We start from the raw sequence: 18442 nt of genomic DNA, 5'->3' as shown, positions 1-18442 counted from the left end.
AAAGGAGTGAGAGTGGTTCCACATAACTAATGGTTATCTCTTGTGTTTAGATGACGAGGAGGCGCTTAACTCCATCATGAAGGACCTGGCGGCCCTGGGTCGCTGCTACACCCAGCACAACAGCCACAAGCCCAAGAACAGAACCTTACTTTACAAACAGGTACAAATGGCATCCAGCCGTGTTTCATTTCAAGTGACACTGCGTTCGAGATCTGTCTCTTGAGCACCGATATCAACGCCTGACCGCCTCTGGTGGGCTCAAATGGTGGCTGTAAAAGATTACACTGACTGAGAACAGCAGCCCAAATCATTTTAGTGAAATCAAATTCACAAAAAAAACTTCTCAAACCTTTACTCCATGTTCCAAAGAGTCTTTTATGACAGAAATGGCAGCATGCGCTGAGCAGTATTTTGATAAAACGGCGAGTGATTGGGACACGCTGAGTGTACGAAGAGCAGATTATGTTGGATGAATACTTTGAGATGAAGCTTTTTCTGCTCTAAAACCTCCCTGCCATTGGAATCCAATGTAATGGATGTTGCTATAGTCAGATCACAGCTGCTGCTCCTCATGTAAACTATAAACTTTTTACAGCCATTGTTCAAACCTGCAGGGGGGTGAGTGAAGGTTTTTGAGTATCACATTAAAGCTGTCACACATTCTGCTCAATTACAGTTTATTAACCAGACACGCCACAGGCACAGCAGTGCCTTTAATCTTTACTGACAATCTGGGTCTTCACACCAAACCTCAGCCTCACTTCTTTCATCATTATTATTTTCTGGACTGACAGCTGTGGGCTGCCAAAGTCAGGTGAAGGTTGTACTGTAGTTTTTGGAGAGGGTATGACTGAAATGAGCGTATCCTGAGTCTATTTCGAACACAGACGCTAATGTGAGAGCGTGATGCATTCATTAACATTTATGGGCGTGGGGAAACTCGACTTGACTCAAGAAAGCAAGTTTGATGGTTGTATTGTATGTAGCCGCACGCTGCAGGTGCACACAAACAAAATTATTTGAGTGTTTGATCCAGCTTGTGCCCTGACGGCTTTATGGTATCAAATAAAAATCACTTTAAATTGTTGGAGGCATCTTAAAATATACTATTTACAACCCTGCAATTGCAAAGTCAGCCCTAACAAAGATTACGGTTCATGGCCCGCCACCTTCCAAGACTTAATTTCACCTTGCGTGTCTTTCTGAAGTTGATTCCTTGTGCATTTGTTCCCTCTGTGGAATGATAATTGGTAGATCCTCTTAAAGCACAGATGTTTACGATGACCTATAAACAAACAATGAGGAGCAGAGGCAGTTTCCGCATTTCCCAGTTGGGGTAAACCCTAAATTTTTTTAACCAGTCACTCGCACTGATATGATGTCAGTGGTTTATCTCCATGACCTCATGCAGACTTTCAGGCTCCTCCAGATTCCTGCTCCCTTGGGTAAGGGTTTTATAAATAGAAAACTTATTTTTGAGTCAAGTTAAGGGATAATGGTGTCTTTGTATTGCAGGAAAAAAAAAAACGTAAGCACCAGCAATACAAAACATACATCATTATAATGTCTCTTAAATTCCTTGTCCAGCTTATTGCTTTCATTTATTCAGCAGTCCAAAATCCCACATTTCAACTTTCCACTTCCATAACTCCCCTCTGTTGTTATTTTTCCTCTCAACAGGATTTAAGAGTCAAGCTGGAGCATGAGAGAGAAAAACGGTATGTTGGAACCTCAGTATTGTTTTTTCTACTCCTCTGTCCAAGCCTTTACTCTTCAGTCGGATCTTTTTTGTTATGCTTTGCCATGCCTGGGATTTTGGTGTCTAGTGGAAATCAGTTACATGCCAGAGTAGCATAAAGAGAGGGGAAAATTCCTGCGTTGACATTTAGACACAGCCCTTGTGTTTTCAGGCTCGGACGGGCCGTTTTAGAGGGGAAAAGAAAAAAAAGAGAGTGCCCGAGAGAGGGAGAGAAAGCGAAAAGACAGTGTCCAGTCTTCCAGGCACACCCCAAATTAATACTTCATCTTCTGTGTTTTCTTGCGCTTTCCTCTCTGTCTTCCACATCCTTCACCCTGCAGCCATCTGTCCTCTCTCACGCCACCAGCGCCAGAGTGACTCAAGAGGCAAAGCATGGTTTCACTAACTCTTTCTTACGTGCCGTTATCCCACCGAGGTGCATTACAGTTTGTTTACCACGCTGGAGCACTTTGAAAGCTAAGGCGCCCAGTATAAATAAAAGATCATTTTAACTGCTTTATTTGGTGCTGGGCTTCATTTTGTCTGGGATTCAGCATCCATGTATGGATGCTTTGTGACTATCTCAGGTCCTTGTCTGACGCTAGCATTGCATCCTGGTAGAAGTCCAGGTTCACAGACAGACCTTGTCTCCATGAAACCCTCACCCAACAACCTCTCTCAACTCCAAACAACTCCCGAGGGGGGGATATGACAAACACAGAGTGTGCACTGTTACAGTGGAAAAAAACATCAGAGGGAGACTGACCAGAACCTACTAAAGTAATTGCCTTGATCCATCAGAATATAGACCGGGGGAACAGGCATTGGTTCAGTGAGGCTGTGATTAGAAAACCACAGGCTCTCAGGAGTGAGAAAGAGAAGGCAGACGACATGCTCCTGCAGCAGAATACGGCTACACATTGGGGCCTCTCTTGCTTTTTCACAGCCCTAATTGGCTACTGCTGAGTTAGAGACGAGTTTTTCATGTTCTTGTCTCTCTGTGTTTCTGCCTCCCTCTGTTTCCTCCGTCTCTCTTCCTTAAGAGCTCCCCTCACACCGCACTGCTCTCTTGGAACAGCTCACCCTGGAAGACTCCATTCACTGATTTCAAAAGCAACTGTTTTGTAATGCATCTTCTGTGAATTCACACTCTTTTTTTTCCTCATGTTGTTAGCTTTTTTTTTTTTTTTTTTACCTTATCCGTGTCCAAGCTTTTTTGAAATCAGTAGTATATCCTGAGTTTGTTACTTCACAGGGTAAAATAATAATATTGCATTGTATCAATTGTAGGACTTTCATATTTGTTCAAAATAAAGCCACTCTAATCAATATATTAATGGTAAAAAAGGGTCGCTGATAGTGATAAGGCCGCAAAGAATTTTATCTCAACTTTACTTCATACAAACATGCAGCCCAAAGAGCAAAATTAAAACATCACAGACAAAAATAAACAACCACCAAAAACAATAAAAAAAAAAAAAACACGGTTTAAAAAAAACATAAAAACCAACGACTAAAACCTGAAAACAAAGAGTGTAACATTCAAATTAAATTTAGCATCTTTTAACTCATTGTTTTGGTTTTCTGATCCGTAACTTTACTGTTTTGCACACTTGCTGCTCTTACCATTGGTCAGTTTTCAGCAAAAAAAAATCTCTAAACCCCACTGTACACACTTACACCAAACAGCTAGCAAACAAAGTTAGCGATTAGCCGGTGAACACAGTGAAGCATTTAGCCGCTAAAGAACCTGATATGGTTTTCAGGAGCTGGTGGAGAACAAGAACAGAGCGAAAAGGAGCGTAAATGTTGAACTTTCAATCATCAGCAGGACTCCAAATGAATGCCAAAGTTGCTTTGTATGTGCTGGGTGTGTATGTGTATGTCAGTGTTGTGATTACAACTCGTTTCCACTTCCCACTTAAGTGAGCAAAATAATGCAGGTTTGATATTTATATTTCCAGGCAAAAGTAATAGCATCGATCAAAGCTCAATAACGTAGCATTTCCAGTCTAAGCTATTTAGAGACTTCCGTCTGCACTCGGGTCTTATGCAAACACTCACAGCTTGGTAAGAAAACACAAACAAATACACAGAACACAAGCAGTGTTCCAAAAATAATCCCATAAATACCTAATGAAAAGCAACCGAGCTACAGTCCTGAGCCCTCGTCAAAAAAACTGAGCAAGAAATCCCTCAACCCGATTATAAAGCACTTATGACTAAGTTTAATATGATAAGGTTTGATTATTACTTAATAACAAATTTGAACTGTACGACCATCGATCAAAGTTGCAGGCCCCAGTGTGTATTACACGTTTTATCTGAGCACAGCACTTGAGGTATTAGGAGTCCCTGAGTCAGGATAACCGTGTTGTCCGTCCACAGTGGAATCTAATTGGACGGTCTCTCTTTTTGTTGGCAAACGCAGAAGGTTTGGCCAGGAAATAGGAGCTGTGTCTCTCTCTTCCCCCCCTGGCTCTGCCTCAGGGTCTCCTGCCAGAGAGTGAAGGAACGTAGCCAGACTTTTTTTTAAATTATTTTTTTCTGGTGCGTATGTGATTGTGTCCAATGAGAGAAATGTTAAGCGAAAGAGAGACTGCTGGGATGTGTGAAAGCTTTTTCACTCTGCAAATCTGTGTGTCCACATGCCTGCACAGAGGAAGGAAAGCCATATCTTTTGGAGCAGCATCCTCACCCCCCCCCCCCCCCCCACACACACACACACACACACACACATCCCTCCAGCTCTTTATCAGACACATCATCGGCGAGTATAAACAGAGAGGGAGAGCGTTTAGCTGGGCCGCTGCTCGCCTCTGATCTGCAGGCCTCCCTCTTCCCAGAATCTTTTTCTTAAATGAGGGAACCAATGAGCAGTCATTAAGATAGGCAGAGCTTTGGCCTCTGATGGGGAAATGATGGGATGAAAACAAGTCCTTTTATCGGGATACTATAAAGAGATAGTGGATTCTTCAAAAGCACAGCGAGATGGAGATGGATAGAAAAGAGAGGAGAAGAAACGCCAGGGAGAATCTTTCTCTGTCTTTCCTTTTATTTTGTCAGGCTGTCTCCTTTTATTTTCTCTTCTCACAGTCTGTAAATATCTCTCCGTCTCTGTATCTGTCACTCTTTAAAAGAGGAGGGAAAGACACACATCCTGCTGCTTTTGCTGCCGCTACAGATTTTTTTCCCCCTTTCCTCTCAGGAAGTTTCCCATCTGCCTTTGTGCTGGATTAGTGGAGAGGCCCAGTGGTGTTGAAACAGTGGCCGATGCACACACTGATTGGGAAGCACACTCATGCATGTAGAGTTTTGCAAACACATCCATATATATACACTCGCTACAAACACTCGCTGATAAGCTCGGACAGACAGTGTGCACCCTCAGTAGTACACGTAGGCTCACACTAGATAAGACATTATTCCATAATATACGTTCTGTTTGCATTGCATTGATTTGTGCCCCTTTAGCATCGTTGCTCCTCTCCATGACCTGTCCACATAGAAACACTGTCATAAAACGGGTTAGAAATCCACGTTTGAAAGCCATTTAAAAACTGTATCCATCACATCCATATAACTCCATTTCTCTGCCTTCTTTTTACTTCCCTTTTCTGTTCTGTGACATACTGTATTGCTAAGCTATGAGCAGGTATAGCTGCCAGTCAGCTTCTCATTTAGCCTAAAATCCCTCCTCAGGCCGGGTTTCAGAGTCTGAGCTCATGAATGTCTCAGCTAGACAAAACACTGGCCTCTTTTTCCGACCTCTGACCCTGCCGGCGTGTTCTGCTTCCCAGAATCATCCCGTTCCAGAGGCCGCTAAAGATCAAGGAGCTGCTGCAGAAAGTGACCGAGGCCTTTGGCCAGCAGATGGACATGTTCTTCATGGAAAAAGAGGTGCGACAACAACGTTACAAAACAAGAAAGCAAATTCCATGTGTATCCTCTGTGTATCCTCTGTCGGTATCTCAGAGACTTATAAAAGCCTAATTTTTAAGTTATTCCTTGAAAATCATTGAAGGTTACCAAGGCTTTAACATGACAACAATAATAACTACAGTAGGTCATGCGTGCGCTGATGCTTAAACATGCCACCGTTCTGGAACAATGGGGAATTAAAGGTCAGGTGCTGTGTGTTTTCTTGTCCTTTCAGTTGCTGCTGCCCCTGAAGACCCAGGAGGACCTGGATCAGGCCGTGCTGACGTTGGGCTGCAGCTCGGGGACCAACGGGCTGCTCAGGATACTGCTAAAGACACCTAAGAACAACCATGTGAGTTCCTAGAAGCGTATTGAAGGCATGAGGCTGATCATCGGAGACACTAATATAAAGAAGTGATGTATCATTGTGTAAAACCATGTTGAGAACAGCTGCAAGATAGTCACTTGCTGACAGTGGGAATCAGCTGCATGAAGTAATTCTTTTTGAAACCATGTAAGCTTAAAAGAAAGGGGTTGTTCAGTTTTTTTAAGTGGGGTTGTATGCGGTACTTATCCACAGTCAGTGTATTACCTACAGTAGATGATGGCCGCCCCCGGTTTGGAGAAGCCGGCAGGAGGACAGGCAATGTACTGCTGTGGACGGGAGCAGCAGCTCAATGTATTTTAGTATTTTAACTTTAAACACGGTTAAAGGCATATTTTCATTGCTTTATCTTACCATCAGAGAGCTCTGTTTCAGGTTATGGGGGGGAATTGAACCTGTTCTGTGCTTTCGTGAAAGCCGCCAGACACCATTGACGAAAACAGTAATTTAACCTCAGAACACAGGAGTTGTTGGTCAGCCACTTCCTCAATTGATTTGTTTGTTTGTTTTGGTAGTTCCTAACCCTTTAAAAACACCAAAGTTACACAATAACGTAAACAAACTGTCTGGTGTCTTTGACGAGAGCACAGAACGGCTTCAGTTCCCCCCCGTACAAAAGGGCTGTCTGATGTCAAGGTTACAGGTGAAAATATTCTAAATATAGCTTACACTTAAACTGCTACAGAATTCCTTTAGGCTTTTTTTGGTGACTAACATACATTTAGCTGCTGCCCCTCTCCAGGGCAGTATATTTCTTAGCTTCAGTGTCTACTACATGAGGCATGCTAACCCCTCATCTCCTGTAGGTAATACACTTACTATGGATAACTACCTCATTCAGCGACTGATTGCTGAACTTTAAGGGAACAAACGTTCCCCATTCATACGATGACCTAAATGAACAATGATCTAATCCCGCCGTCACTTCCTCTCCTGATTCTTTTCTCTTTCTCCCGCTTGCTCCCACTTCCCCATGTGCTTCCTCTTTGCAGTACCTACAGGTGAACAGCAGGGACAAACAGAGTGAGATGAGGTCATCACGGTCACTGGGAGATTTGAAGGGCTCCCTGCTCAAGGGCTCAGAGAGGGTGCGCAAACACTCGACAGGTGAGACAGCATGTAGAAACCCAGGAAAAGCAAAAAGCAGAGAGTTACAACCAAATCCTGTTGATGCCAAGTTGTCTCAAAGGAGGCTAAAGCCTCAAGGATGGCTTGTCAGCGTCAATTTACAACATGCAGTGATGCCAAAGTCATAGGAATGTTAATGGAAAGATGAGGGACTCAGAATGTCAGAATGGACAAATGCAAATTGGAGGTGAAAGTGACAATTTTAACTGCCAGAGAGATGTCAGGTCAAAGCAAGGACAAGTGTCTGCTCTCATACCAAGCAGCTCTCCATCTGCATCGTCTCCTTGACTTGATTTTGAGGATGTTCTGTCCAACAGTAACAAAATATGCCTTTTAAAACTTAATTTACTTTTTACAGTATATCTTGTTGGTTTAGCCTTACCCAAAACAATGTGGTGTCCTGTCGTCGTTCAGATTCAACAATACAATTGTTTAATTAAAGTTGTATGTATAATTTCTATTAAAGAGTGAGTTAAAACAATGGTGATTGATCATGTGATCCACTAATGAAAGCACTTCTACTTGCCTTTATGCTGAGTACTCCAATCTGAGTGTCTGTGGAGACACTCTCTCTCTAGATGTAAATACGCCGCCATGTTAGTGACTCTGCTGACAGCAGTTGGTCTGCCAGCCCAGATCGTCACCAACGGTTATGCTACGTTTACTTGTAATCGGAAATCGAGAACTTCCGACTTCTGAGTCAGGCTTTTAGTAAGGGCAGAAGTGTAAGAGGAACATGTGTGTGTGTGTGTGTATGGATTTGAGAGGGTAACATATAGGGGACGGACTGGAAGTAGAGAGGTGAATATGTTTCAAATGTGTTTCAATAAGTCAACACACATAGTGACTGTGACCGTAACAAGACCGTACAACTTCTCGTAACATTAATTCATGGGCTTTTTTCTACCTTAGGACAAATCCAGGCTAGCTGTTTCCTTGTTTGGATATCTTAGCTAATTGGCTTCTGAGTGCAGATTTGTCTTCAACAGATGATTTAGCAGACATGAGAGTGGTATCAATCTTCTCATGTAACTCTCTCTCAAGAAAGCAAAAATGTCAAACTAATTCCTTTAAGACAAATAGCTGCCCTTTTCTTGTCACGTCACAGTCCGCTGCTAAATTACACAGTACACTCCGGTCCCGTTGTCCCTGCTGGCTTGTTTGGTAACACAGCGTGAAGGTTTATTTTGCTCTGGGAAACACTGAGCTCTCCCCTGTGTCCCATGTCTGAATCATTTCCCTCCCCTTATATCAGGTCTGTCCAGGAAGGTCAATGTTGCAGTCATATCTTAACCTAAGACACGCGCAGAAATGTCCAGCGCTTCTTTTGCGTTTTTCCGCAGAGCAGCTGAAGACGCTCTACGATCTGTCACCGCCGATCCTTCTCACGTAGCCCCAATAACATTAGCGCAGTCGCCATCCAGAATCATATAAATTGTATAGAGTTACCCCGCTCCCTATCAATTCCCCCGCCAACCGCGAGTCAGAGCGGTTAAGAGATGGAAGTGGAGCGAGCGGTGGCAGATGAGAGGTGACAGGAGAGCCGTCACAGTGGATGGTTGAGTGAGGATGTGATGTGAGCCCGAGTGCCTCAATGACGTACAGCAGCATGGTGGGGGGAGAGGATGGAGAGAGGGGGACGAGGCAGAAAGAAACTGAACTGTGTTTAAGCTTCCAGTCAAAAACGAGAGCCTTTAGCGATATTTTAATCGTCCCTGTACATTTTGGCACCTATTGGCCTCTGTTCGTTTTTCAGTGTGACTGCCAGCTCAGCCAGCGACAGACAGACTTTCAGTAGGTCTTCTTAAACTGTCAAGGACGAGTGCTCAGTCTCTGCTGCGGCTCAGCTGGAGGAGCGTTTGTCACAGTAATTGAGGTTAGAGGTGGCGACAGTGTGGTTTAGTAAATCACTTCTCATAGTCCTGGCACTGTTGAACTTGTTCCCATGAATAACACTGTGACGCCGTTTTTCTCCCCTCTGCCCCTCGCTTTCATCTCTTCATCATCTTCCCCCCTGTGCTCCCTCTGTTCCTTCTCCTCATGACTCAACTTCTCATTTTAACATTTCTCCTTCTTTGCATTTCATTCTTCTATTCCACTCTCTCGCTCTTTCACGCCACCTTTTCAAACTGCCCCAGGTTCCCTGCACACAGGTCGGACGTCCCCGCCTCCTGGCAGTGTCCCTGAGGAGCAGCAGCAGATTGCCCGCCAGGGCTCTTATACCAGCATCCACAGTGAAGGGGAGTTCATCCCCGAGACCCACGACCAGAATGTAAGAGCTTGTCCAGAGGAAAAAGACTATGTTGCCTCATTATTGTAGTAGGTTCTCATGTAATCAACCTTCTTACTTCATCAAAAATTGAAACAAACAGCCTCGCCTCTGTTGGACTCATTGGTTTACGTCGGTTTACCTTGTTGAATTATTTTAAGACATCTCAACAGAATCCTGCTTTTCATGGCCAATTAGCCACTTAGTCATTCATTTTTTTGAACGTCTTTGACCAAGTGAGTATTATTTAACCATTTTTAGTCCTCACAACGTGCTTGAACTGTAGCAATCCCCCATAGTGCACAGGAACGTTAATATTGGCCTCATAACCCTCTAATTAGGTTTTTGTCCAGCCACACAAGATAATTCACTTTGCTGTGTTTTTTTGACACAACATAAATCTGAAGTCTGGAGTTCTTTGTCTCTCTTAACTAAAGTGACGTGAATACTGCTCAGCTTTACTTGCAGTGTGTCTTTGCCTCTGCCTTGTTCTTATAGGGCCACTTATCAAAGGAAACAAAAGCAGAAACCCAGACCAGACCTTATTTAAATGTTGTTTCCTGTCATTTATGATAGGGTGATCGTTTTGTCTTTAAAAGCCGTGATAAATCATCTTTCTAGAAAACAGGAAGCTGCCAGGATAGTGGTCCTCGGCTTGTTGTGCATTCCATATATAGGGAGACTCAATCTGCAGTACATCCGTCTGTGCTTACTCTTTCAGTATCCATGGAGATCAAGTGCAGTATATTATCATTGATAGTAACTCTTGTAGTAGTATATGACTGTATAAGTGTTGTTTTCAATGTAGCAGCATATAACATGCAGCTTTTGCAGACACCCGTCACATTCTGATCAGTTATACACACTACTCTATCTGCACTGCTTTATATTCTCCCCCTCATGATTACATGCTCCGTGACTCTCCATTCCCCTGTGTTATTACATCTGTCAGATGCTGGATCCCTTCGGGAGCGCAGACAACTCACTGTCGAGCAGCTGTCAATCAATAGATCAAGCACTGGACAGGTGAGTTATCATGCAGCGTGTGATTTATGACTCTTGTTTGCGTGGATTTGGATTTATGATGTGCACATGTAAATTTCAGAGCGGCATTATTTGCAGAGATATGAAACACGGCGTCATAGTGTTCGTGCTTGCTAACAACACTTTGGTGTGATATTGTGTGTCGCAAACACGCACTGAAGCGAAGTTTGTAAACAGTGTTACAGGCCAGCAGAGCCCCCTGACCCTGCCTGTAGCGGGGGGAGGAATCAGGTCACTTTGCTGTTGCCATGGCGACAAAAATCTTATCTAGACGCCTGGATTCCTCTGTTATCACGAGAGAGACAGAGAAACGGAGACTGAGTGGGAGACGTGAAAGAGTGAGCAAGAACATGCTGGATGAGAGGGTAAAAATTGAGCCAGAAAATGAAAACTGGTGAGAGGGGGAAGGGGAGGGGGGTTGGGTCGGGGGGGTTAAGAGTGAAAAATGTGAATGTGAATCAAAGGGAAAAAGAAAAGTGAGCGAGAGTGAGGTTGAGAGAGCGCGTAGGACGGAAACAGCTCTACCTGCACGAGGCTTATCTGAGCTCCAGGCTGCAGAACAATGGCAGGAAACGAGCGCATGGAACTTTTCCCTGCGAGCGGGCATGCGTGCCCCTTATCCAGGGTCTCGTGGCCCCGCACCGCCCTGCGGTCAACAGAGACGTCACTCTGTCGGCCTGTTGGGGCAGTGCTGGCCAGAGATGGTGTTGGGGGGGTGGGTGGGTGGGTGTGGGGTGTACAGTACATCGGGACAGTTAATGAGAGCAATTCAGCAATTGAGCACCGCAAACTTTCACTTTTTCACTTTCATATTGTTAATGCAGAGAGGTTCTCAACATCCAGCTTATCGCTTCAAATTTAGCACATTGTGAAAGCTCAATAGTTTGAACGTAAAAGTACTTTTGAGACATTTTTTCCCGTGCTTTAGAGTCTGAAGTTTCCATCCAGCAGCTGTAGCCAGACTCTGTTGGTAGATAAGGGAAATTACTGAGCCAAATAACAAGCTGTTTTTTTTAACTTTCTCCCCCTGTTCTCTTGTCATTTCAGTCCTCCTTTCTCCCAGAACAACCGTGACAATAATTACCTGAACCTCAACTATGAATACAAAGGTAAGCCAGGAGAAGTCTGCAGCTGTTGAGTCAACTCAAAACACTACAGAAAGATAAAGAGGTGCACGAAGCGTGTTCATTATTAGAAAGTTTTGTCTGTTCCCTGGTAATTATAGCCACACAATCAGTTACACAGAAGAAGAACTAGAGCTCCTGATTATCTAAAAATGTTTCCCTGCTGCAAACGCCCTCTTGAGATTACTAATGAGGAGGGAGATAATATTATTTGATGGTTTTATCAGGGAGTAAATACTTAAAATGAGAAACGGGTTACTGTGGAGATATTTAATATCTTGATTGTATTTTTTGTGTCTCAGGAGGAGATGAAGGGAGTGTGATAGCATCATTACTCTTCCTGCTTTATCTTCCGCACAGTCTCCTCTGTGTACCCTTTGTCCATCTCATTTGTCTGTCTCATCTCATCACCCCTTTTCGTCTGCCTTTTTTTTTTCAAACTCCAGTTCCTAATAGACACTGTGCTTTCCTGTCTTTTCATGATCACTTCCCTTCTATGTCCCCCTGCTTCTAGATACCCCCCCGTCTATTCCTTGTCCCTCGGCTCCCTGTCTGTCCCTTTTCCTTCAGAACACAGATCAAATAGAGCAGGATGACAGATAACGCCACACTAATCCTCATGAACAGACGAACCACGGCAGCTCTCCCAATCTGGTCATTTTTCTTTTCCTCCTGCACCAGCCCTGTGCTGTAAATGAAAAAAAAGGGAGTGCTGCACATTGTGTACACAGACCAGGGAGTATGGGAGCTTCATATAGCTGCAGCAGCACTTAAAGACTCACTTGGGCACACATGCATGCACGTGCCTGCACACGCACGCATACACACTCTCCCCTCCCAGATGTAAAGCTGTGTGGCCCTTCCTGCTGAGGGCTACAGTATTTGTTTACCATTCCCTGTGAGTAGATTTTTCCTCTCCATCCCGGGCTGCCAAACACAAAAAATAACTCCCGTCTCCATGGGATACGGCCACAAAAACAGCGCGAGGGGAGGCAGTCATCTGACAGAACAGCTGCTTTCAATTGCAAGCGGCTCCGCTGCTCTCCGTTCAGTGTGTGTGTGAGAGAGAGTGAGTGTCAGCGCTCGCCTGCGTCAGCAGTGCACCCCACCTGCCTTTAGTTACTGCTCCACTGGGTTCAGAGCTAAGGCTAAGCTAGCACGGGTGAGCTGTTTTCAGTTTCCCTCTTGGCTGCAGTGAGGCGATACAACAGCCCTGTTTCGCCGTGTGAAAAACTGCTTTCCTCTCCGCTGCTTTTGAACCTCACTTTGATTTGACATGCGGAGAGGAGCCAAAGAAATGTAGTGTCTGTCAGATGTGATCAGCTGGAACTCTGGTATCCTCATTAGGCATCAACGTGTTTGTGTTTCTGACTAGCATTAAGCAATTACATCTGCATTACTGAGCTTGAGATGTGAATATACACACAACTGTAATTTGAGGAGTATTGTGAATGTAAAACCAGAATTCAGTTGTTGTGGTTGAGGCCTCAATTAACTGATGGCTCTGCTCCTCTTTGCTCCCTCTTCAGGTCGCCATGGGAAAGGAGGGACTTTCCCTCGCCAGTTCCAGTTGCCTAATCGCAGCAAGGATTATGGAGACCGTAAGAAACTGGCTTTGCTTGAGCAATAAGAACAACACCATTATTGCACAGATTAAATAGATATGTTGCTATGTCTACAGGACAACGCACACACACACACATACAATCACACAAACTAGCACTAGAGACTCCCATCTGGTCATTTTTTTAACTTCACATGGATAATATAGGATCTCTTTATTCTTTACAGCGCCCACTCCTCACATTTCAGATAAAATAGTTTCACATATCTGCATTTTGTTGCTCTCTGGGTAGATTTGGTACATGAAGTGCTGGCTTGCTGTTCCAGGCAGCTGCTTGTAATTGCTTACTCAGAGGCTAACCTTGGCTAGCAGTGATTTACGTTTCCCTGTGGTGAACCCGAACTTGTATAAAAACACAGCGCCCTGCTTCCTGTCTGAGGGGAAGTGGGACGGAGTGGCGAGAAGCACTCTGCTCTGGCCGACCCTAAGTCTTGGCCAAGAGCTCACTTTATGCACAACACCTGTAAAGTAAAACTGTGTGAAAACAGTGTAGAAATCATTCACAGTACAAACAAAACATGCAGTGGCCTGTGTGTGTCTTAAGTCATTAAAATGTCTATTTTTTATATATATGTGTTTTCAGGTCGCAGGACTCTTCCGCGCAGCTTTATGCCACAAGAGAATCTGTTTCAGCTGGTTCCTTCCAGTCGCACACGCAGTTATAATGGAGACAGCAGTACGCTGCAGTACAGCGACCTACGCTCACTGGGCCGCACCGCTGACAAAAGCTGCCAGCGTGGTTCAGCCAAGTGTAAGTAGTGCTCCTTAAAAACTTTTGAAATGAAGGGACAGGAAATACTGAAGGGAAATTTTGCCCCAAACATGTTAACGATCTTGAATTAATGGCATCTCTGGGCCTTTGTTGTTGATTGGTGTAGTATATCTCTGGTTCCTGTGGATAATGAGACAAATAAACTCTCTCTGATAACCTCAGAGGAGAATAAGGAAAGTTCAGACTTGCTGTTTTCTGTTTGTCATGGATGGAAGTTGGTTAACTTAAAAAAAATGTCAAAAATGTTTTGGTTTCATATGAGACATGAACTCTGGTCTCCTGCAGGAAAGTGTTTGTTTAACCCATCCACCACCCCAACCTGTGTCATGTCATGTTTCCTTGTTTGCTCCCGTGAAAATCCACTAGAGGTCAATGGTAAACACCAAAAGTTAAAATGGGTCGTTATAAGTTGCTCGCACAATCTACCTATAATTCAGGCAGTGAAAAAAAGTATGGTATCAATACCAAAACTCCAGGGCTGTACTACTTGAGTCCGCACTCGGTTTTGAGTCCACTTTTTTAAAGTCTTGCACTAGTCTTGGTCTCGTGCCTTGTTGTCATTGGCTGCTGATTCAGCACCAGTTGAACAGAACGTTGCTTAATTCTATGCATTGATTAATTTAATGTTAGAAGGTAGATCAATCTGGTTTATAGATCCATCCTGTGGCCCTGTTTACACGACAATGCTCGCAGGTGAAAGCGACAAAATATTTTATCAGATGTGCCTTTCGTTTAGACGCCGATGGCGTTTTTGGTTTAAAAACGCAAAAAAGTGAAACCACCCTTTCAGAGTGGAAATCTTTAAAACGCTCCACAGTTGCGCTTCTCTCTGAAGGGTGTAAAATGCAAAAGTGTGCTCTGATCTCGTCGTGTACGCGTTAACATTTGCCTGTGCAGTACAGGCAAATGACATTCAAGTTGCCTGGGTGGGAGGCTGTAGATCCCTGCTTCTCCTCTACTAGGGAGAGAAGTAGAGGAAGTTTCTACACATGCACGAGCGCTTGGTGTTGTTGTGTGGCAGTGCTTAACAGTACCACCTAGCCATCTGGCGTGAATACTGCATCGGATTTCACACACTTTTTGCGTCACCGTATGCACGCAGATTTGCCCCAAAGACGCTCGTCTAAACGCAGAATAAAAAGTGAGAACGCAGCGCCACTTTTGTGTTTCCAGATCGTCTCCGCTGAACAGGGCCTTCATCACTATATTAGCATTGGAAAGACACTATTGTGGTTTTGAACAGGACTTAACTGCCTTTGGACTTGGTCTTGACTTGGGTTCGACTAGATTAAGTTGGTTTTAACTACAGACCTGCGAAACTCAGTATATTATCGGAAACATTTCAAATGGTACACAGCTGTCATTGAAAGGCATCCTGCTGGAAAAAATATAAATGACATAAAACCTTACACAGAAAGCAAATCAACATGACTTAAATCTCAAAATGATATACAACAGTGGAGTTACGAATAAGATTTCTCATCCAGCAAATACTTTATGGCTGTCAGACTTGTTTTACCTCTCAGAAGTCCATAGTAGAAACACTGTACAGTAATACTGTATGTCACAGCAGGCAGATTCCCCTCTCATCACTCACTTATCACATCTGTGCTCTTTCAGTCCACAGTGTGCGTTGCCCAGAAATTGTCTTTGTCATGAAACGAAAGCTCAGCTCAGCAGGCTGTGGTTGACGTGTCAGTCTCCGGTGTCTTTCTCACCCACGCGAGACCAAACCCGCCACAAAGAAGCCTGTTAATACTAAAACAAAGTCTCGGAGTCTGGGCCTGTAAAGATTAGAGTTGTTGAGATGCTCTCTCTAGGTTTTGACGACTTTCTCTCTGCTTAGCGTGGTTTTGACTCAGATATCAGGGGTTTCCCCATTCGAGAGGGTCTGCGGTGGGAATTGTTTAACAACCCTGCGGTGGATTTTTGATGTCTGGTCTTGGTGAAATTACTTTGCGAGTTACAGTCGGGTCTTGTGGTGGATTTTGATGCACGCTTCAGTGTTTTTTTTTTCTCAAATCAGTATATCACAGTGGATCTGTCTGCCTCTGAGGGCTTAGCAACCAAATGAATGACTGGTGGGTTTTTATCATGTGGTGCCTTGTGTCTGCAGCACCGCGGGCGCCAGTCAACTGGCGACAAGGAAAGCTTCTGGGGCGCGGGGCGTTCGGGGAGGTCTACCTCTGCTATGACGCCGACACAGGCCGTGAGCTAGCTGCAAAGCAGGTGCCCTTTGATACCGACTGTCAAGAAACCAGTAAGGTGAGAGATAACACCTCACAGCTGTTTGGGGTAGGTCAAAGACTGCATGTTTTTTATGCTTTAATTTGAATTTCTTTTCTTAATTCAAGCACTTTTTTTCTGTAGGAGGTGAACGCTCTGGAGTGTGAGATTCAGCTGCTGAAGAATCTGCGTCACGAGCGGATTGTTCAGTACTATGGTTGTCTTCGGGACCTTGAACAGAAGAAACTCACCATTTTTGTGGAGTTTATGCCCGGGGTGTGTATTCTGCAGGACATTTCATTTTGAACATAGTTAAACTTTTATGAGTCACATGTACTACAACAGCGAGGCAACAGTCCTTGAAGTTTGATCGAGATAAATACTGACAAATGTTTGAGAACGTCATACGTTGAGTTGTTTTGGATGCAGAGATAGGTACAAAGATGTTTGAAGACACAACTAATCAAACCCATACTGGTCACATCTGCTAACAAACGATCTTGAAATGTCACCAGCTGTTAACAAACATGTCCTCAGTGGTTCATGTCAGCCGAACAGCTCAGTTTATGAGATCATTTTCTCTCTAAATGAGTGCCTAAATGAGCTGCTGTCGCCTCTAGACCCTGTCCCTGAGCCTGGTTTTAATATTTCCAGGGCTATTTTTTTTTCTGAGTGGCGTTGAGTGTCTTAGTCACACATTGTCTGGAAATTGGAAATGTTTATGTTTCATTGGAGTCTTCTCGCAGAGGCAAGGGGGGGAGGTGACAAAGCCAAGTTTGTGTGTGACTGCTCTGCACGGCTGCGGCTGACCGATAACACTTTAGTTGTGGAGAAAGGGGTGTGTGTGTGCGTGTGTGTGTGTGTGTGTGTGCGTGGGGAGGGGAGGGGGGAGGGGGGGGGGGGTGTAAGTGTCCCTCTGAGAGCCAAAGAGCTGTCGAGGTGTCTTGCAGACAGCTGAAAGTAAAGAGAGAAAAGTTTTGTTCGCCCTGTTTGAGTCCTAAACTGCGTCACAGGTGTTACTGGATCGTGTCTTTTGCTCCCGTAATTTCCTCGCGAGGAACTGAAAACAGGAAATGATATAAAATGCAGGACATGGAAGGTGTTTAGACTCAAAATTGAGCAGATTTCTTACAGCACATTCTGTGTTTATACACTTGGTTTTTGTACATAAAAACTTGGCTTTCGTGATAAAATGAATCTGCTTTAGCTCGAAAAGTTGCAGGCGCCGAACCGTTTCATATTCTTCGCACACCTTCTTCCAAAGCAGATTTTCTATCATTTTATACCCTACAGCTGTGTCAATAATAAAGATCATAAATGCATCTCTAAACCGCTCATTCTCTCCCTTTTGCCGTCCCTCTAGGGCTCAATAAAGGACCAGCTAAAAGCCTATGGGGCCCTGACAGAGAAGGTGACAAGGAGATACACCAGGCAGATCCTCCAAGGAGTCTCCTACCTGCACAGCAACATGATTGTACACAGAGACATCAAAGGTAACTGAAACAGCAAGCCGGTGAAGGTCAGGATACAGTTTTAATTGGATTTGTAAGCAGTGAATACCCACACTTGAGACGTAGCTGACGGTGTGTAAATAATCGTTCTTTACGGTTCATATGGCAGCAACCGTTGACGAGGAAACTCCAGGTTCATTCTTTTTATTCTGGTTGACATTTCCTCATTTAGTTATTCACCCTCTACGGAAGGAGTCTGGAAAAAATGTGCTATTTTGAACTCCCCTTTGAGATATATTAGGCTTCGCGCTGGTGAAAATCGGCCAGCCTAAAAATGTTCAACACCGGATGGAAAGGCTTTAGTTTGGCTGCCCGCAGCTTTGAGGGAATCACTGCTTTGTTCAGCCGCGGTCAAGAAGAGGGAAATATACCGTCTGGCGGGGGAAAAAAAGATAGTAAGGTCTCACAGGACACAGGCAGGCCCTGTGAGAGTGTACATGTGGGTGGGATTTTCCACCTAAAAATGCTCTTCGTTTGTAATATATAGTGTGTGCTCATCTCACCACACAAGAGCTCTTCTGTACGTAGTGAGAGAGCTGTCAGCACTTGCGGTTTTTGGTTAGAGCTCGAGACTATAACATTTCTGTGAATTGAACGCTGCCAAATAAAGTCTTAAATGGAGTTAACGTTTTATTGGAGTCTCACATCCTCACAACAACCGAGCAGGCAGTGGAAACAGTTTAAAGAAGTGAGAAGTTAA

The 18442-nt window shown here is 44.2% G+C and overlaps 1 protein-coding gene across 1 annotated transcript in view; it reads left to right on the top strand.

Moving 5' to 3' along the window:
• The window catches only part of map3k22 (mitogen-activated protein kinase kinase kinase 22), a 41886-nt gene that overhangs the window by 18732 nt on the left and 4712 nt on the right, over positions 1-18442 (top strand). The window contains exons 4-16 of the mRNA XM_083936539.1: positions 51-160; positions 1681-1718; positions 5539-5638; positions 5895-6011; positions 7037-7151; positions 9311-9444; positions 10394-10467; positions 11533-11594; positions 13139-13210; positions 13817-13984; positions 16122-16270; positions 16376-16507; positions 17595-17724. Coding sequence (XP_083792665.1) covers positions 51-160; positions 1681-1718; positions 5539-5638; positions 5895-6011; positions 7037-7151; positions 9311-9444; positions 10394-10467; positions 11533-11594; positions 13139-13210; positions 13817-13984; positions 16122-16270; positions 16376-16507; positions 17595-17724 — 1401 coding nt within the window. The remainder of the gene's footprint in view (positions 1-50; positions 161-1680; positions 1719-5538; positions 5639-5894; positions 6012-7036; positions 7152-9310; positions 9445-10393; positions 10468-11532; positions 11595-13138; positions 13211-13816; positions 13985-16121; positions 16271-16375; positions 16508-17594; positions 17725-18442) is intronic.

This window comes from Echiichthys vipera (genome assembly GCF_963691815.1).
Source record: "Echiichthys vipera genome assembly, chromosome: 21".
Taxonomy (NCBI): Eukaryota; Metazoa; Chordata; class Actinopteri; order Perciformes; family Trachinidae; genus Echiichthys; species Echiichthys vipera.
The sequence above is the reverse complement of the archived record's forward strand: the minus strand, read 5'-3'. Positions and strand labels throughout refer to the sequence as shown.